This window comes from Petromyzon marinus, chromosome 84 (genome assembly GCF_048934315.1).
Source record: "Petromyzon marinus isolate PM22_M1 ecotype Great Lakes invasive population chromosome 84, UKy_Petmar_22M1.pri1.0, whole genome shotgun sequence".
In the NCBI taxonomy this organism is placed as follows: Eukaryota; Metazoa; Chordata; class Hyperoartia; order Petromyzontiformes; family Petromyzontidae; genus Petromyzon; species Petromyzon marinus.
In genome coordinates, this window is record NC_133749.1 from 2,728,046 (window position 1) to 2,748,639 (window position 20,594).

At 50.5% G+C, this 20,594-nt stretch overlaps 1 protein-coding gene across 1 annotated transcript in view; it reads left to right on the forward strand.

Moving 5' to 3' along the window:
- DRG1 (developmentally regulated GTP binding protein 1) overlaps positions 1–13,848 on the forward strand; it is a 47,168-nt gene extending 33,320 nt beyond the window's left edge. The window contains 2 exon segments of the mRNA XM_076057753.1: positions 11,036–11,158; positions 12,971–13,848. Coding sequence (XP_075913868.1) covers positions 11,036–11,158; positions 12,971–13,070 — 223 coding nt within the window. The 3' untranslated portion in view covers positions 13,071–13,848.
- Positions 13,849–20,594: the final 6,746 nt, after the last annotated feature.

Here is a 20,594-nt window from a genome sequence, read left to right on the forward strand (position 1 = left end):
TGTGTGTGTACACTGTGTATGTACACTGTGTGTGTGTGTGTGTACACTGTGTATGTACACTGTGTGTGTGTGTGCACTGTGTGTGTGTACACTATGTGTACACTGTGTGTGTACGTGTGTGTGTCCACTGTGTGTATGTATACTGTGTGTACCCTGTGTGTGTAGACTGTGTGTGTGTACACTGTGTGTGTGTGTATGTACACTGTGTGTACCCTGTGTGTGTGTACCCTGTGTGTACCCTGTGTGTATACTGTGTGTGTGTCCACTGTGTGTGTATACTGTGTGTATACTGTGTGTACCCTGTGTGTACAGTGTGTACCCTGTGTGTGTACCCTGTGTGTGTACCCTGTGTGTACACTGTGTGTGTATACTGTGTGTACACTGTGTGTGTGTGTGTACCCTGTGTGTACCCTGTGTGTACACTGTGTGTGTGTGTGTGTGTACCCTGTGTGTACACTGTGTGTGTGTATACACTGTGTGTGTGTGTGTACACTATGTGTGTACCCTGTGTGTGTACCCTGTGTGTACCCTGTGTGTGTGTGTGTGTGTACACTGTGTGTGTGTACACTGTGTGTGTGTGTACACTGTGTGTGTACCCTGTGTGTACACTGTGTGTGTACACTGTGTGTGTGTATACCATGTGTGTACCCTGTGTGTACACTGTGTGTGTACACTGTGTGTGTACATGTGTATGTACACTGGTGACGTCACCGGTTGTTGTTGTACACTGTGTGTGTGTGTACACTGTGTGTGTGTGTACACTGTGTGTGTGTGTACACTGTGTGTGTAGTTACACGAAGCCCAAGGGACAGCTGCCTGACTACTGTGTGTACACTGTGTGTGTATACTGTGTGTGTGTACACTGTGTGTACACTGTGTGTGTGTACACTGTGTGTGTGTACACTGTGTGTACACTGTGTGTGTACACTGTGTGTGTGTGTACACTGTGTGTACACTGTGTGTGTGTGTACACTGTGTGTACACTGTGTGTGTGTGTACACTGTGTGTACACTGTGTGTGTGTACACTGTGTGTACACTGTGTGTGTGTACACTGTGTGTGTGTGTACACTGTGTGTACACTGTGTGTACACTGTGTGTGTACACTGTGTGTGTACACTGTGTGTGTGTACACTGTGTGTGTATACTGTGTGTATACTGTGTGTACACTGTGTGTATACTGTGTGTGTACACTGTGTGTGTGTGTACATTGTGTGTACACTGTGTGTACCCTGTGTGTGTACACTGTGTGTGTGTACACTGTGTGTGTGTATACTGTGTGTGTACACCCTGTGTGTGTGTAGTTACACGAAGCCCAAGGGACAGCTGCCTGACTACTGTGTGTACACTGTGTGTATACTGTGTGTACCCTGTGTGTGTGTGTGCACTGTGTGTGTGTGTATCCTGTGTGTGTGTGTACACTGTGTGTGTACACTGTGTGTACACTGTGTGTATACTGTGTGTGTAGTTACACGAAGCCCAAGGGACAGCTGCCTGACTACTGTGTGTACACTGTGTGTGTGTACACTGTGTGTGTGTACACTGTGTGTGTGTACACGTATGTGTGTACACTGTGTGTGTGTACACTGTGTGTGTGTAGTTACACGAAGCCCAAGGGGCCTGACTACTGTGTGTACACTGTGTGTGTACACTGTGTGTGTACACTGTGTGTACACTGTGTGTATACTGTGTGTGTACACTGTGTGTGTGTGTACACTGTGTGTGTGTGTACACTGTGTGTACACTGTGTGTGTGTACCCTGTGTGTACACTGTGTATACTGTGTGTGTGTACACTGTGTGTGTACACTGTGTGTATACCATGTGTGTGTGTACACTGTGTGTGTGTACACTGTGTGTGTATACACTGTGTGTGTACACTGTGTGTGTATACTGTGTGTGTGTACACTGTGTGTGTGTGTACACTGTGTGTGTAGTTACACGAAGCCCAAGGGACAGCTGCCTGACTACTGTGTGTACACTGTGTGTGTACACTGTGTGTGTACACTGTGTGTACACTGTGTGTATACTGTGTGTGTACACTGTGTGTGTGTGTACACTGTGTGTGTGTGTACACTGTGTGTGTGTACACTGTGTGTACACTGTGTGTGTGTACCCTGTGTGTACACTGTGTATACTGTGTGTGTGTACACTGTGTGTGTACACTGTGTGTATACCATGTGTGTGTGTACACTGTGTGTGTGTACACTGTGTGTGTATACACTGTGTGTGTACACTGTGTGTGTATACTGTGTGTGTGTACACTGTGTGTGTGTGTACACTGTGTGTGTACACTGTGTGTGTGTAGTTACACGAAGCCCAAGGGACAGCTGCCTGACTACTGTGTGTACACTGTGTGTGTGTACACTGTGTGTGTGTACACTGTGTACACTGTGTGTGTGTACACTGTGTGTGTGTACACTGTGTGTGTGTACACTGTGTGTGTACACTGTGTATACTGTGTGTGTACACTGTGTGTGTGTGTGTACACTGTGTGTGTGTGTACACTGTGTGTGTATACTGTGTATACTGTGTGTACACTGTGTGTGTGTACACTGTGTGTGTACACTGTGTGTGTATACTGTGTGTGTGTACACTGTGTGTGTGTGTGTACACTGTATACTGTGTGTACCACTGTGTGTGTGTAGTTACACGAAGCCCAAGGGACAGCTGCCTGACTACTGTGTGTACACTGTGTGTGTACTGTGTGTGTACACTGTGTGTGTACACTGTGTGTGTGTACACTGTGTGTGTACACTGTGTACACTGTGTGTGTGTACACCCTGTGTGTGTGTAGTTACACGAAGCCCAAGGGACAGCTGCCTGACTACTGTGTGTACACTGTGTGTGTACTGTGTGTGTACACTGTGTGTGTATGTACACTGTGTGTGTGTACACTGTGTGTGTACACTGTGTGTGTGTACACTGTGTGTGTGTGTACACTGTGTACACTGTGTGTGTACCACTGTGTGTGTAGTTACACGAAGCCCAAGGGACAGCTGCCTGACTACTCTGTGTACCCTGTGTGTGTACACTGTGTGTGTACACTGTGTGTGTGTACACTGTGTGTGTGTACACCCTGTGTGTGTGTAGTTACACGAAGCCCAAGGGACAGCTGCCTGACTACTGTGTGTGTACACTGTGTGTACACTGTGTGTGTATACTGTGTGTACACTGTGTGTGTGTACACTCTGTGTGTGTACACTGTGTGTATACTGTGTGTGTGTACACTGTGTGTGTGTAGTTACACGAAGCCCAAGGGACAGCTGCCTGACTACTGTGTGTGTACACTGTGTGTACACTGTGTGTGTATACTGTGTGTACACTGTGTGTGTGTACACTCTGTGTGTGTACACTGTGTGTATACTGTGTGTGTGTACACTGTGTGTGTGTAGTTACACGAAGCCCAAGGGACAGCTGCCTGACTACTGTGTGTGTACACTGTGTGTACACTGTGTGTATACTGTGTGTACACTGTGTGTGTACACTGTGTGTGTGTAGTTACACGAAGCCCAAGGGACAGCTGCCTGACTACTGTGTGTGTACACTGTGTGTACACTGTGTGTGTATACTGTGTGTACACTGTGTGTGTGTACACTCTGTGTGTGTACACTGTGTGTATACTGTGTGTGTGTACACTGTGTGTGTGTAGTTACACGAAGCCCAAGGGACAGCTGCCTGACTACTGTGTGTACACTGTGTGTGTACACTGTGTGTACACTGTGTGTGTATACTGTGTGTACACTGTGTGTGTGTACACTCTGTGTGTGTACACTGTGTGTACACTGTGTGTGTGTACCACTGTGTGTGTGTAGTTACACGAAGCCCAAGGGACAGCTGCCTGACTACTGTGTGTACACTGTGTGTGTACACTGTGTATACACTGTGTGTGTACACTGTGTGTGTGTACACCCTGTGTGTGTGTAGTTACACGAAGCCCAAGGGACAGCTGCCTGACTACTGTGTGTACACTGTGTGTGTACACTGTGTGTGTACACTGTGTGTATACTGTGTGTACACTGTGTGTGTACACTGTGTGTGTGTACACCCTGTGTGTGTGTAGTTACACGAAGCCCAAGGGACAGCTGCCTGACTACTGTGTGTACACTGTGTGTGTGTACACTGTGTATACACTGTGTGTGTACACTGTGTGTGTGTACACCCTGTGTGTGTGTAGTTACACGAAGCCCAAGGGACAGCTGCCTGACTACTGTGTGTATACTGTGTGTGTGTGTGTGTACACTGTGTGTGTGTGTACACTGTGTGTGTGTGTACCCTGTGTGTGTACACTGTGTGTGTGTAGTTACACGAAGCCCAAGGGACAGCTGCCTGACTACTGTGTGTGTACACTGTGTGTGTGTACACTGTGTGTACACTGTGTACACTGTGTGTACACTGTGTGTGTGTACACCCTGTGTGTGTGTAGTTACACGAAGCCCAAGGGACAGCTGCCTGACTACTGTGTGTACACTGTGTGTACACTGTGTGTATACTGTGTGTGTGTATACTGTGTGTGTGTACACTGTGTGTACACTGTGTGTACACTGTGTGTACACTGTGTGTATACTGTGTGTGTGTATACTGTGTGTACACTGTGTGTACACTGTGTGTGTATGTACACTGTGTGTGTGTACACTGTGTGTGTACCACTGTGTGTGTAGTTACACGAAGCCCAAGGGACAGCTGCCTGACTACTGTGTGTGTACACTGTGTGTGTGTACACTGTGTGTACACTGTGTGTGTGTACACTGTGTGTGTACACTGTGTGTGTGTACACTGTGTGTGTAGTTACACGAAGCCCAAGGGACAGCTGCCTGACTACTGTGTGTGTACACTGTGTGTGTGTACACTGTGTGTACACTGTGTGTGTGTACACTGTGTGTGTACACTGTGTGTGTGTACACTGTGTGTGTAGTTACACGAAGCCCAAGGGACAGCTGCCTGACTACTGTGTGTGTATACTGTGTGTACACTGTGTGTGTGTACACTGTGTGTACACTGTGTGTGTACACTGTGTGTACACTGTGTGTGTACACTGTGTGTACACTGTATACTGTGTGTGTACACTGTGTGTGTGTAGTTACACGAAGCCCAAGGGACAGCTGCCTGACTACTGTGTGTACACTGTGTGTGTACTGTGTGTGTACACTGTGTGTGTACACTGTGTATACTGTGTGTACACTGTGTGTGTGTACACTGTGTGTGTGTGTACCACTGTGTGTGTGTAGTTACACGAAGCCCAAGGGACAGCTGCCTGACTACTGTGTGTACACTGTGTGTGTGTACACTGTGTGTGTACACTGTGTGTGTGTGTACACTGTGTGTGTACACTGTGTGTGTACACTGTGTGTGTATACTGTGTATACTGTGTGTACACTGTGTGTGTAGTTACACGAAGCCCAAGGGACAGCTGCCTGACTACTGTGTGTGTACACTGTGTGTGTGTGTGTACACTGTGTGTACACTGTGTGTGTACACTGTGTGTGTACACTGTGTGTATACTGTGTGTGTGTGTACACTGTGTGTGTGTAGTTACACGAAGCCCAAGGGACAGCTGCCTGACTACTGTGTGTACACTGTGTGTGTGTACACTGTGTGTGTACACTGTGTGTGTGTACACTGTGTGTGTGTACACTGTGTGTGTACACTGTGTGTGTGTACACTGTGTGTATACTGTGTGTGTACACTGTGTGTGTAGTTACACGAAGCCCAAGGGACAGCTGCCTGACTACTGTGTGTACACTGTGTGTGTACACTGTGTGTGTACACTGTGTGTACACTGTGTGTGTGTAGTTACACGAAGCCCAAGGGACAGCTGCCTGACTACTGTGTGTGTACACTGTGTGTGTGTGTACACTGTGTGTACACTGTGTGTGTACACTGTGTGTGTGTGTACACTGTGTGTGTGTACACTGTGTGTGTGTACACTGTGTGTATACTGTGTGTGTGTGTGTACACTGTGTGTGTGTACACTGTGTGTGTATACTGTGTGTGTGTACACTGTGTGTGTAGTTACACGAAGCCCAAGGGACAGCTGCCTGACTACTGTGTGTACACTGTGTGTGTACACTGTGTGTGTACACTGTGTGTGTGTGTACACTGTGTGTGTGTACACTGTGTGTATACTGTGTGTGTGTGTGTGTACACTGTGTGTGTGTACACTGTGTGTGTATACACTGTGTGTGTATACTGTGTGTGTGTACACTGTGTGTGTAGTTACACGAAGCCCAAGGGACAGCTGCCTGACTACTGTGTGTGTACACTGTGTGTGTGTGTACACTGTGTGTACACTGTGTGTGTACACTGTGTGTGTGTGTACACTGTGTGTGTGTACACTGTGTGTATACTGTGTGTAAACTGTGTGTGTGTGTGTACACTGTGTGTGTGTACACTGTGTGTGTGTACACTGTGTGTGTATACACTGTGTGTGTATACTGTGTGTGTGTACACTGTGTGTGTAGTTACACGAAGCCCAAGGGACAGCTGCCTGACTACTGTGTGTACACTGTGTGTGTACACTGTGTGTACACTGTGTGTACACTGTGTGTGTGTAGTTACACGAAGCCCAAGGGACAGCTGCCTGACTACTGTGTGTGTACACTGTGTGTGTGTGTACACTGTGTGTACACTGTGTGTGTACACTGTGTGTGTGTGTACACTGTGTGTGTGTACACTGTGTGTATACTGTGTGTATACTGTGTGTGTGTGTGTGTACACTGTGTGTGTGTACACTGTGTGTGTATACACTGTGTGTGTATACTGTGTGTGTGTACACTGTGTGTGTAGTTAAACGAAGCCCAAGGGACAGCTGCCTGACTACTGTGTGTACACTGTGTGTGTACACTGTGTGTGTACACTGTGTGTACACTGTGTGTGTGTAGTTACACGAAGCCCAAGGGACAGCTGCCTGACTACTGTGTGTGTACACTGTGTGTGTGTGTACACTGTGTGTACACTGTGTGTGTACACTGTGTGTGTGTGTACACTGTGTGTGTGTACACTGTGTGTATACTGTGTGTAAACTGTGTGTGTGTGTGTACACTGTGTGTGTGTACACTGTGTGTGTATACACTGTGTGTGTATACTGTGTGTGTGTACACTGTGTGTGTAGTTACACGAAGCCCAAGGGACAGCTGCCTGACTACTGTGTGTACACTGTGTGTGTACACTGTGTGTGTACACTGTGTGTACACTGTGTGTGTGTAGTTACACGAAGCCCAAGGGACAGCTGCCTGACTACTGTGTGTGTACACTGTGTGTGTGTGTGTACACTGTGTGTACACTGTGTGTGTACACTGTGTGTGTGTGTACACTGTGTGTGTGTACACTGTGTGTATACTGTGTGTAAACTGTGTGTGTGTGTGTACACTGTGTGTGTGTACACTGTGTGTGTGTACACTGTGTGTGTATACACTGTGTGTGTATACTGTGTGTGTGTACACTGTGTGTGTAGTTACACGAAGCCCAAGGGACAGCTGCCTGACTACTGTGTGTACACTGTGTGTGTACACTGTGTGTGTACACTGTGTGTGTACACTGTGTGTACACTGTGTGTGTGTAGTTACACGAAGCCCAAGGGACAGCTGCCTGACTACTGTGTGTGTACACTGTGTGTGTGTGTACACTGTGTGTACACTGTGTGTGTACACTGTGTGTGTGTGTACACTGTGTGTGTGTACACTGTGTGTATACTGTGTGTAAACTGTGTGTGTGTGTGTACACTGTGTGTGTGTACACTGTGTGTGTATACACTGTGTGTGTATACTGTGTGTGTGTACACTGTGTGTGTAGTTACACGAAGCCCAAGGGACAGCTGCCTGACTACTGTGTGTATACTGTGTGTGTGTACACTGTGTGTGTGTACACTGTGTGTACACTGTGTGTGTGTAGTTACACGAAGCCCAAGGGACAGCTGCCTGACTACTGTGTGTGTACACTGTGTGTGTGTGTACACTGTGTGTACACTGTGTGTGTACACTGTGTGTGTGTGTACACTGTGTGTGTGTACACTGTGTGTATACTGTGTGTAAACTGTGTGTGTGTGTGTACACTGTGTGTGTGTACACTGTGTGTGTATACACTGTGTGTGTATACTGTGTGTGTGTACACTGTGTGTGTAGTTACACGAAGCTCAAGGGACAGCTGCCTGACTACTGTGTGTATACTGTGTGTGTGTACACTGTGTGTGTACACTGTGTGTGTGTACACTGTGTGTGTGTACACTGTGTGTGTGTAGTTACACGAAGCCCAAGGGACAGCTGCCTGACTACTGTGTGTACACTGTGTGTGTATACTGTGTGTGTGTACACTGTGTGTACACTGTGTGTGTACACTGTGTGTGTGTACACTGTGTGTGTGTAGTTACACGAAGCCCAAGGGACAGCTGCCTGACTACTGTGTGTACACTGTGTGTATACTGTGTGTGTGTACACTGTGTGTACACTGTGTGTGTACACTGTGTGTGTAGTTACACGAAGCCCAAGGGACAGCTGCCTGACTACTGTGTGTACACTGTGTGTGTGTGTGTACACTGTGTGTGTACACTGTGTGTGTGTACACTGTGTGTGTGTACACTGTGTGTGTACACTGTGTGTACACTGTGTGTGTGTAGTTACACGAAGCCCAAGGGACAGCTGCCTGACTACTGTGTGTATACTGTGTGTGTGTACACTGTGTGTGTACACTGTGTGTACACTGTGTGTGTGTAGTTACACGAAGCCCAAGGGACAGCTGCCTGACTACTGTGTGTATACTGTGTGTGTGTACACTGTGTGTGTACACTGTGTGTACACTGTGTGTGTGTAGTTACACGAAGCCCAAGGGACAGCTGCCTGACTACTGTGTGTATACACTGTGTGTGTACACTGTGTGTGTACACTGTGTGTGTACACTGTGTGTGTATGTACACTGTGTGTATACTGTGTGTACACTGTGTGTGTGTACACCCTGTGTGTGTGTAGTTACACGAAGCCCAAGGGACAGCTGCCTGACTACTGTGTGTACACTGTGTGTGTGTACACTGTGTGTGTGTATACTGTGTGTGTGTGTACACCCTGTGTGTGTGTAGTTACACGAAGCCCAAGGGACAGCTGCCTGACTACTGTGTGTACACTGTGTGTGTACACTGTGTGTGTACACTGTGTGTACACTGTGTGTATACTGTGTGTGTGTGTGTGTACACTGTGTGTGTACACTGTGTGTGTGTGTGTGTACACTGTGTGTGTACACTGTGTGTGTGTATACTGTGTATACTGTGTGTGTACCACTGTGTGTGTGTAGTTACACGAAGCCCAAGGGACAGCTGCCTGACTACTGTGTGTATACTGTGTGTGTGTACACTGTGTGTGTGTAGTTACACGAAGCCCAAGGGACAGCTGCCTGACTACTGTGTGTATACTGTGTGTGTGTACACTGTGTGTGTACACTGTGTGTACACTGTGTGTGTGTAGTTACACGAAGCCCAAGGGACAGCTGCCTGACTACTGTGTGTATACACTGTGTGTGTACACTGTGTGTGTACACTGTGTGTGTACACTGTGTGTGTATGTACACTGTGTGTATACTGTGTGTACACTGTGTGTGTGTACACCCTGTGTGTGTGTAGTTACACGAAGCCCAAGGGACAGCTGCCTGACTACTGTGTGTACACTGTGTGTGTGTACACTGTGTGTGTGTATACTGTGTGTGTGTGTACACCCTGTGTGTGTGTAGTTACACGAAGCCCAAGGGACAGCTGCCTGACTACTGTGTGTACACTGTGTGTGTACACTGTGTGTGTACACTGTGTGTACACTGTGTGTATACTGTGTGTGTGTGTGTGTACACTGTGTGTGTACACTGTGTGTGTGTGTGTGTACACTGTGTGTGTACACTGTGTGTGTGTATACTGTGTATACTGTGTGTGTACCACTGTGTGTGTGTAGTTACACGAAGCCCAAGGGACAGCTGCCTGACTACTGTGTGTATACTGTGTGTGTGTACACTGTGTGTGTGTAGTTACACGAAGCCCAAGGGACAGCTGCCTGACTACTGTGTGTATACTGTGTGTGTGTACACTGTGTGTGTACACTGTGTGTACACTGTGTGTGTGTAGTTACACGAAGCCCAAGGGACAGCTGCCTGACTACTGTGTGTATACACTGTGTGTGTACACTGTGTGTGTACACTGTGTGTGTACACTGTGTGTGTATGTACACTGTGTGTATACTGTGTGTACACTGTGTGTGTGTACACCCTGTGTGTGTGTAGTTACACGAAGCCCAAGGGACAGCTGCCTGACTACTGTGTGTACACTGTGTGTGTGTACACTGTGTGTGTGTATACTGTGTGTGTGTGTACACCCTGTGTGTGTGTAGTTACACGAAGCCCAAGGGACAGCTGCCTGACTACTGTGTGTACACTGTGTGTGTACACTGTGTGTGTACACTGTGTGTACACTGTGTGTATACTGTGTGTGTGTGTGTGTACACTGTGTGTGTACACTGTGTGTGTGTGTGTGTACACTGTGTGTGTACACTGTGTGTGTGTATACTGTGTATACTGTGTGTGTACCACTGTGTGTGTGTACACTGTGTGTGTGTGTACACCCTGTGTGTGTGTAGTTACACGAAGCCCAAGGGACAGCTGCCTGACTACTGTGTGTGTACACTGTGTGTGTGTGTACACTGTGTGTGTACACTGTGTGTGTACACACTGTGTGTGTGTAGTTACACGAAGCCCAAGGGACAGCTGCCTGACTACTGTGTGTGTACACTGTGTGTACACTGTGTGTGTACACTGTGTGTGTGTATACTGTGTGTGTGTACACTGTGTGTGTGTAGTTACACGAAGCCCAAGGGACAGCTGCCTGACTACTGTGTGTGTACACTGTGTGTACACTGTGTGTGTGTATACTGTGTGTGTACACCCTGTGTGTGTGTAGTTACACGAAGCCCAAGGGACAGCTGCCTGACTACTGTGTGTACACTGTGTGTATACTGTGTGTACACTGTGTGTGTACACTGTGTGTGTACACTGTGTGTGTACCACTGTGTGTGTAGTTACACGAAGCCCAAGGGACAGCTGCCTGACTACGCGTCTCCCGTCGTGCTCCAGGCCGGCCGCACCTCCGTCGAGGATTTCTGCAACAAGATTCACAAAAACCTCATGAAGGAGTTCAAATAGTGAGGGGTGGGGGTGGGGAGGGGCATAGGGGGGAGGGGCTTAGTGTGGGGGGGAGGGGTTTAGTGTGGGGGGGAGGGGTTTAGTATGGGGGGGAGGGGCATAGGGGGGAGGGGTTTAGTGTGGGGGGGAGGGGTTTAGTGTGGGGGGAGGGGCATAGGGGGGAGTGGAGGGTGGGGGGGGAGGGGTTTAGTGTGGTGGGGAGGGGCATAGGGGGAGGGGTTTAGTGGGGGGAGGGGCATAGGGGGGAGTTGAGGGTGGGGGGGAGGGGCATAGGGGGGAGTGGAGGGTGGGGGGGAGGGGTTTAGTGTGGGGGGGAGGGGCATAGGGGGGGAGTGGAGGGTGGGGGGGAGGGGTTTAGTGTGGGGGGGGAGGGGCATAGGGGGGAGTGGAGGGTGTTGAACATCGCCAGCACTGGGGGAGAGACAAAGGCGGCCGGGCGTGGTGCTGATAGCCACCCACCTCTGTGTGTAGACACCCACTCTGTGTGTAGACACACACCACACACTCTGTGTGTAGACACACACCACCCCCTCTGTGTGTAGACACACACTCTGTGTGTAGACACACACTCTGTGTGTAGACACACACTCTGTGTGTAGACACACACCACCACTTTGTGTGTAGACACACACCACCACTCTGTGTGTAGACACACACTCTGTGTGTAGACACACACCACCCCCTCTGTGTGTAGACACAGTGCCGGTATCCTTCACAGGCGCTGCTGCTGCTACTAACAGCACTTGTCCCTGCAGTCTGCTACAGGCTATACGGGGGATCTTTATCTTTGTGTGTATGTGTGTGAATCTGTGTGTCTGTCTGTGTGTGTGTGTCTGTGTGTGTGTATCTGTGTGTAGCGATAGTGTAGCGGTTAGCGCTACGCTGCGCTACAAACCTGGCGACCCGGGTTCGATTCCCGCTCACGGCCAACACCGGTGACGATTATCTGAACCGGTCCCGGGCCTCCCCTAGGTTGACTCAGCCTCAAATGAGTACCTGGTGCGGTGTGTAAACATCGCCACTAGGGAGACAAAGGCGGTCGGGCGTGGTGCTGGCCACCCACCCCCTCGTGTACCGTTCCGGCCTTCATAGGTGCTCGCTAACAGCACTTGCCCCTACAGTCTGTTAGGGCTATACGGGGGATCTTTGTCTTTGATCTTTGTAAGTGTGTGTGTGACAGCACTTGCCCCTACAGTGTGTTAAGGCTATATGGGGGATCTTTATCTTTGTAAGTGTGTGTGACAGCACTTGCCCCTACAGTCTGTTAGGGCTATATGGGGGATCTTTATCTTTGATCTTTGTAAGTGTGTGTGTGACAGCACTTGCCCCTACAGTGTGTTAGGCTATATGGGGGATCTTTATCTTTGATCTTTGTAAGTGTGTGTGTGACAGCACTTGCCCCTACAGTGTGTTTAGGCTACACGGGGGACCTTTGTCTTTGATCTTTGTAAGTGTGTGTGACAGCACTTGCCCCTACAGTCTGTTAAGGCTATATGGGGGATCTTTATCTTTGATCTTTGTAAGTGTGTGTGTGACAGCACTTGCCCCTACAGTGTGTTAAGGCTATATGGGGGATCTTTATCTTTGATCTTTGTAAGTGTGTGTGTGTGACAGCACTTGCCCCTACAGTGTGTTTAGGCTACACGGGGGACCTTTGTCTTTGATCTTTGTAAGTGTGTGTGACAGCACTTGCCCCTACAGTGTGTTAAGGCTATATGGGGGATCTTTGATTTTTGTAAGTGTGTGTGTGACAGCACTTGCCCCTACAGTGTGTTTAGGCTACACGGGGGACCTTTGTCTGTGTGCTACAGTGCGCAGGTGTGGGGTTCTTCAGTGAAGTACAACCCGCAGAAGGTGGGGAAGGAGCACGTCCTGAACGATGAAGATGTCATCCAGATCGTGAAGAAGTGATGACATCATCAACAACATCATCATCATCAACAACATCATCATCAACGTCCTGAACGATGAAGATGTCATCCAGATCGTGAAGAAGTGATGACATCATCATCAACATCATCATCATCAACATCATCAACAACATCATCATCAACGTCCTGAACGATGAAGATGTCATCCAGATCGTGAAGAAGTGATGACATCATCATCAACATCATCATCATCAACATCATCAACAACATCATCATCAACGTCCTGAACGATGAAGATGTCATCCAGATCGTGAAGAAGTGATGACATCATCATCAACATCATCATCATCAACAACATCATCATCAACGTCCTGAACGATGAAGATGTCATCCAGATCGTGAAGAAGTGATGACATCATCATCAACATCATCAACATGCCGCCATCATCAACCTCCTCCTGCTCCTCCTCCACCACCTCCTCCACCTCCTCCTCCACCACCTCCTCCACCTCCACCACCTCCACCTCCTCCACCACCTCCTCCACCACCTCCACCACCTCCGCCTCCTCCACCTCCTCCTTCACCACCTCCATCACCTCCTCCACCACCTCCTCCTCCACCACCTCCTCCACCTCTTCCACATCCACCTCCACCTCCACCACCACTACCACCACCTCCTCCACCTCCTCCATCTCCATCTCCTCCTCCACCTCCTCCACCTCCTTCATCTCCTCCACCTCCTCCACCACCACCTCCACCACCTCCCAATTGACTGTGGTTCCTGCCATAGGATAAATGAATAAAGGATGTGGACTATGCGTGTGTGTTGTGTGTGCTGTGTGTAGGTGTGTGTGTGCTGTGTGTAGGTGTGTGTGTGCTGTGTGTAGGTGTGTGTGTAGGTGTGTGTGTGTGCTGTGTAGGTGTGTGTTGTGTAGGTGTACTGTGTGTAGGTGTGTGTACTGTGTGTGCTGTGTGTAGGTGTGTGCACTGTGTGTGACCGGCTCCAGTTTAACAGCAGAGGTCTCACTCCGAATCAGTCGAGCGGCAATATCTTTTCATCGGTTGCGTAACGCTGTGTGGAAGCTACCTGGTCTGTCGCTCCGCACTAAGCTTCAGGTCTTCTCGGCCACGGTCATTCCCTCCCTTCTCTACGCTTGCGAAACGTGGACCCCCCCTAATGGAACATCTTCGCCGGTTAGAAACATTTAGGCTGGCCTGCCTACGATCCATCCTGGGTTTAACCAGACTGGATTGTGTGAGGAGCTCACAAATCCTTGAAAGATCTCTGCAAGGTCCCATCGGTGAGCTCCTCCAGCGGGCAAGGCTGCGATGGCTGGGTCACGTAGCCCGCATGCCCAGCCACCGCATGCCGAAACAGCTTTTGTTCTGCCGGATCGAGGGGGCTAAGCGGGCGCGGCACGGGCTAGAGAAGAGATGGAGTGATGTGGTACAGGAGGACGTGGAGCTGAGTGGACTTGCCGATGACTGGTACCACCGGTGTCAAGATCGGCCTCTGTGGAGGAGGCTCGTGAAGGATGCTACTGGGCAGTTGGAGGCAGTCGCCCTCCAACAACAACAGAGGGCGGAGGAGCGACGCTCACAACAACGAGCGGAGCGCCGGGTGGCTAAAGCACAGCAGGTTGGCACAGTAGGGGGCACAGGTGGTGCATCAGCCAGTCATCTCAGTCATCTTAGTCGACCCGTGGCACCTGGGTCTGCCCCGTGACCTGCCAGCGGGCGTTCGACACTCCACGTGGCCTCAAGGTGCACATGTCCTGGCACAAGCGTCGTGGTGACGTCACCGCCACTTAGTGGCGAATGGCGGTTGTTGTGTAGTTGTGTGTGTGCTGTGTGTAGGTGTGTGCTGTGTGTAGTTGTGTGTGTGCTGTGTGTAGGTGTGTGTACTGTGTGTAGGTGTGTGTGTTGTGTAGGTGTGTGTGTGGTGTGTAGGTGTGTGTGCTGTGTGTAGTTGTGTGTGTGTTGTCTGTATTGTGTGTGTTGTGTAGGTGTGGTGTGTAGGTGTGTGTGTTGTGTAGGTGTGGTGTGTAGGTGTGTGTGTTGTGTAGGTGTGTGTGTGGTCTGTAGGTGTGTGTGGTGTGTAGGTGTGTGCTGTGTGTAGTTGTGTGTGTGTTGTCTGTATTGTGTGTTGTGTAGGTGTGTGTGTGTGTTGTGTAGGTGTGTGTGTGGTGTGTAGGTGTGTGTGTGGTCTGTAGGTGTGTGTGGTGTGTAGGTGTGTGTGCTGTGTGTAGTTGTGTGTGTGTTGTCTGTAGTGTGTTGTGTAGGTGTGTGTGTTGTGTGTGCTGTGCGTGTTGTGTGTGCTGTGTAGGTGTGTGTGTTGTGTGTGCTGTGTGTAGGTGTGGTGTGTAGGTGTGTGTGTGTGTTGTGTAGGTGTGTGTGTGCTGTGTGTAGTGTGTGTTGTGTAGGTGTGTGTTGTGTAGGTGTGTGTGGTGTGTGTGCTGTGTGTAGGTGTGTGTGTAATTAAATCACGACGTTTCGGAGCCAACACAAGCTTCCGTCTCACCTGATCGCTAAATTCAACCTCCTATCAAAGACGAAGCCAGAACCACACATCACAAAGATGGACGTTAACAAAATCGTTATTAATCAGAGTAACATCCCGATTTCGGACAATCTGAAAACGGTACTGGCTAAAGGGCAAAATTTCGCTGTCACCCCTAAACACATACCAGTAGAGGATGTCATCCTCTCAGGTGGATGTAGCCCTCAAAGGCATAGGACACATCCAAGCGGACGTTGCGAGAGCTGAAATAGCCACTGTTCTCAAGAATGCTAAGAAACCCATTAGCAACATGAGCAAAAACGAACGCTCCGAACTCGCGAATTTGAAAACGAGGGATGATATTGTCATCTCTCGGCCGACAAGGGCAATACCACTGTTATCATCGATAAAAAAAACTCGTACAACAGCAAAATCCAGGACCTACTCAATGATGGCAGTTACGCCAAAATTAAATGTGATCCCACTAACAGCCTAACGATATAAAAAACCAACAAGATCATCACTAGTTCGACCTCCCTAATCGGACCAACTGAACGTCCCTCCCTAAAACCCTCGGCTGCAAGACCTCCCAGATTCTGTGGTCTTCCCAAGATGCATAAAGAAGGTACCCCAATACGACCCATCGTGTCCACGAACGATCAACTCCCCTACCTACAAGCTGGCCCGTTTTTTTTTTATCGGATACTCTGCTCCCCTTCACTGGCAAGACCACCTCAGCGGTACTTAACTCAACCCAATTGGTTTCTATGGTCAAGGGCATTGCACTGCCTCCTGACGATATCCTCGTCAGCTTTGATGTGGTCTCTCTGTTCACCAAGGTCCCGGTGCCTGACACCATGACAATAATTGAAGACTTGGTCCAACGTGGACTGGACCCCGATGTACCTGCGCTGGTTAGGCACTGCCTCACCAACACCTACTTCACCTGGAATGGCGCCTTCTACAAACAAAATGAAGATACCCCTATGGGTTCCCCCTTATCACCAGTGATAGCCAATGTTTTCATGGAGAAATTTGAATCAAACGCCATCCAGACATCCACCCTACGTCCTTCCCTGTGGAAGAGATATGTGGATGACACTTTCGTCATTTGACCACATGGCCTCCCAGCATTGAACCATTTCCTACACCACATCCATTCCAGACACCCATCTATCAAATTCGCCATGGAAGTGGAGAAAGATGGCAAGCTGCCATTCTTGGTTGTTCTGTTTGAGAGGAGGCCTGAAGGCTCTTGGGGACATTCTGTCTACAGGAAGTCCACCCACACAGATTCCTACCTGAAGCCTGATTCCCAACACCACCCGGCTCAAAATAATTCCTTCATCAAAACGCTATACCATAGGGCTCATTGCATTTCTGACCAACAACACCTGGCCAGTGAATTAAAACATGTACAACTGGCCCTCAAGATGAACGGATACTCTGACCGTACTATCCGCCAAGCTGTTACTCCCACCATACAGAAACAACCACCTGACACTCCGATCAAAATCATCACGTTGCCATACATAGCAGGCGTTACCAAAAATATTTCCAAAATTCTAAACAAACACAAGATCCAGGTCCGGTTCAATACAGGACACAAGATCTGTGATCTGATCCCATCCGTGAAGGATGTCATTCCTGATTTACATTACCCCGGTGTTTACATATTGAGTTGTACCTGCGGTGGACTGCTATATCGGGGAGACGAAGCGACATGTCTCTGACCGAATTCGCGAGCACAAATCAGACTTGAAACACGGCAGAACGAATTCTTCGGCCGTGGCTGATCACTGTCTCAACACAGCGGGTTCTCATCACATTGTTTTCTCCGATACCTAAGTACTCTGCAAGCCTCCTGGACACTACCAAAGACTTGTCCATGAAGCCATCCGGATATACAAACAAACATAGGCGCAACTTCAACCGAGGGGATGGTTTGAAACTGAGCAACCATTGGAAAGATGTCATCAACCGAGTCGAACTTTAGCTGCATTATAATTGCACAGCCGTTTCCATTTCTTCCAGTTGGTTTCTCTCATTTTCGACTACCGCTCGCCATCGCCTCTCCGTCCCCCTAACCCCCCTTAACCTGTCTATATAATCTCGGGTGTCTTAGAGCTCTTCACTTGATACAGCTATTTTGCTGTGACTGTTCCACCTGAAGACGGAGGCTTGTGTTGCCTCCGAAACGTCGTGATTTAATTTAGCTGCTTTCATTCATTTTATTTTACCTACGTGACGTTACCGGAAAAAAAAAAAACCAGCGGCATCTACAGAACGTGAAGAACCAGTGGCATCTACATCTACAGAACGTGAAGAACCAGCGGCATCTACAGAACCAGCGGCGTCTACAGAACGTGAAGAACCAGTGGTATCTACAGAACGTGAAGAACCAGCAGCGGCGTCTACAGAACGTGAAGAACCAGCGGCGTCTACAGAACCAGCGGCGTCTACAGAACGTGCAGAACCAGCGGCATCTACAGAACGTGAAGAACCAGTGGCATCTACATCTACAGAACGTGAAGAACCAGTGGCATCTACATCTACAGAACGTGAAGAACCAGCGGCATCTACAGAACCAGCGGCGTCTACAGAACGTGAAGAACCAGTGGTATCTACAGAACGTGAAGAACCAGCAGCGGCGTCTACAGAACGTGAAGAACCAGCGGCGTCTACAGAACCAGCGGCGTCTACAGAACGTGCAGAACCAGCGGCATCTACAGAACGTGAAGAACCAGTGGCATCTACATCTACAGAACGTGAAGAACCAGCGGCATCTACAGAACGTGAAGAACCAGCGGGGTCTACAGAACGTGAAGAACCAGCGGGGTCTACAGAACCAGCGGCGTCTACAGAACCAGCGGCGTCTGTGGGGGCTGACGGCCACCTCCTCCACTCCCCCCTCCTCCTCGGCCACTTCTCGCCGGGCCCCCCGCCGATCGGGTCGATCGCCCCCCCCCCCACCCCCCCCCCCCGGCTCCGGCGCCCTCCCCGAGGGACACGGCTACGTGGCTGGCTCACCACCGCCCGGAGTTACCCCGTACACTCCCCACGTGCACCACCACCACCACCACCACGAAGCACGTTTCGCCCGTGCAGGCGAAGCGTTGCCCGCCACAGCTGGCGCTAAAAACAGCCGTAGGGATAGGCGCGAGAGCCCCACCCCCCACCCCCCACCTCCCGTGGGTGGGCCTTAATCCGCTAGCCAATGCTGGCGGGAAGGGGGCGGCTGTGGCGGGGGGCTCCGTGAATGCGCACCCCCTACCACACCACCACCGATGGAAACGGAAATTAAGCAGAGATTCTGATTCGGAGCGCTGGTGACTGCAGCGACTCATACTCTTGGTTCTTTCGGTAAAGTCACCCACCACGTTTAAGGGAAACAATAAAATAATAAAAATATAAAACAATAAAATTATTGTAAAACAATAAAATTAGTGTTCTTGGTTCTTTCGGTAAAGTCAGTCACCCACCACGTTTGAAGGGAAACAATAAAAATATACACCGTGTATTTCATTGTTTCATGTACATATACACTTTATCATTTTATTGTTTCCCTTCAACGTGGCGGTGACTTTACCGAAAGAACCAAGAGTATGAACATTAAGGCGATTGACCCGCGGCGGGGGCGGGGGGGGGGGTCCCCCGGGGTGAACGTCTCTCCGCTGAGGCTCCTGCCGCGGGAAGCGAGGGAGCGGGCGAGGGAGCGGGCGAGGGAGCGGGCGAGGGAGCGGGCGAGGGAGCGGGCGAGGGAGCGGGCGAGGGAGCGGGCGAGGGAGCGGGCGAGGGAGCGGGCGAGGGAGCGGGCGAGGGAGCGGGCGAGGGAGCGGGCGAGGGAGCGGGCGAGGGAGCGGGCGAGGGAGCGGGCGAGGGAGCGGGCGAGGGAGCGGGCGAGGGAGCGGGCGAGGGAGCGGGCGAGGGAGCGGGCGAGGGAGCGGGCGAGGGAGCGGTGACGGCCGTCCTAGGCGGCCAATGGACGAGCCCCTCGCACGGCAAACACAGAGCTGACGGCCTCCGGCCCCTCGCTCGCTCTCTCACCCGGCCCCCCCCCCGCCCCGCCCCGCACGCAGAAATCGCAGGCACCACGCCGATGTCCCCCCCACACACACACACAGTCACACAACAACAACAACCGCCATTCGCCACTAAGTGGCGGTGATGTCACCACGACGCTTGTGCCAGGCTATGTGCACCCTGAGGCCACGTGAAGTGTCGAACGCCCGCTGGCAGGAGGTCACGGGGCAGACCCAGGTGCCATGGGTCGACTGACTGAGATGACTGGCTGATGCACCACCTGTGCCCCCTACTGTGCCAACCTGCTGTGCTTTAGCCACCCGGCGCTCCGCTCGTTGTTGTGAGCGTCGCTCCTCCGCCCTCCGTTGTTGTTGGAGGGCGACTGCCTCCAACTGCCCAGTAGCATCCTTCACGAGCCTCCTCCACAGAGGCCGATCTTGACACCGCTGGTACCGGTCATCGGCAAGTCCACTCAGCTCCACGTCCTCCTGTACCACATCACTCCATCTCTTCTCTAGCCCGTGCCGCGCCCGCTTAGCCCCCTCAATCCGGCCAAACAAAAGCTGTTTCGGCATGCGGTGGCTGGGCATGCGGGCTACATGACCCAGCCATCGCAGCCTTGCCTGCCGGAGGAGCTCACCGATGGGACCCTGCCCAGATCTTTCAAGGATTTGTGAGCTCCTCACACAATCCAGTCTGGTTAGACCCAGGATGGATCGTAGGCAGGCCAGCCTAAATGTTTCTAACCGGCGAAGATGTTCCATTAGGGGGGGTCCACGTTTCGCAAGCGTAGAGAAGGGAGGGAATGACCGTGGCCGAGAAGACCTGAAGCTTAGTGCGGAGCGACAGACCAGGTAGCTTCCACACAGCGTTACGCAACCGATGAAAAGATATTGCCGCTCGACTGATTCGGAGTGAGACCTCTGCTGTTAAACTGGAGCCGGTCATGAGCACACTGACCAGGTATGGGAAACTCTCCACTCTCTCCACAACTGCCCCATCACCGATTGGGAGTTGTGGGGGTGGAGTGTCCGATGGTAC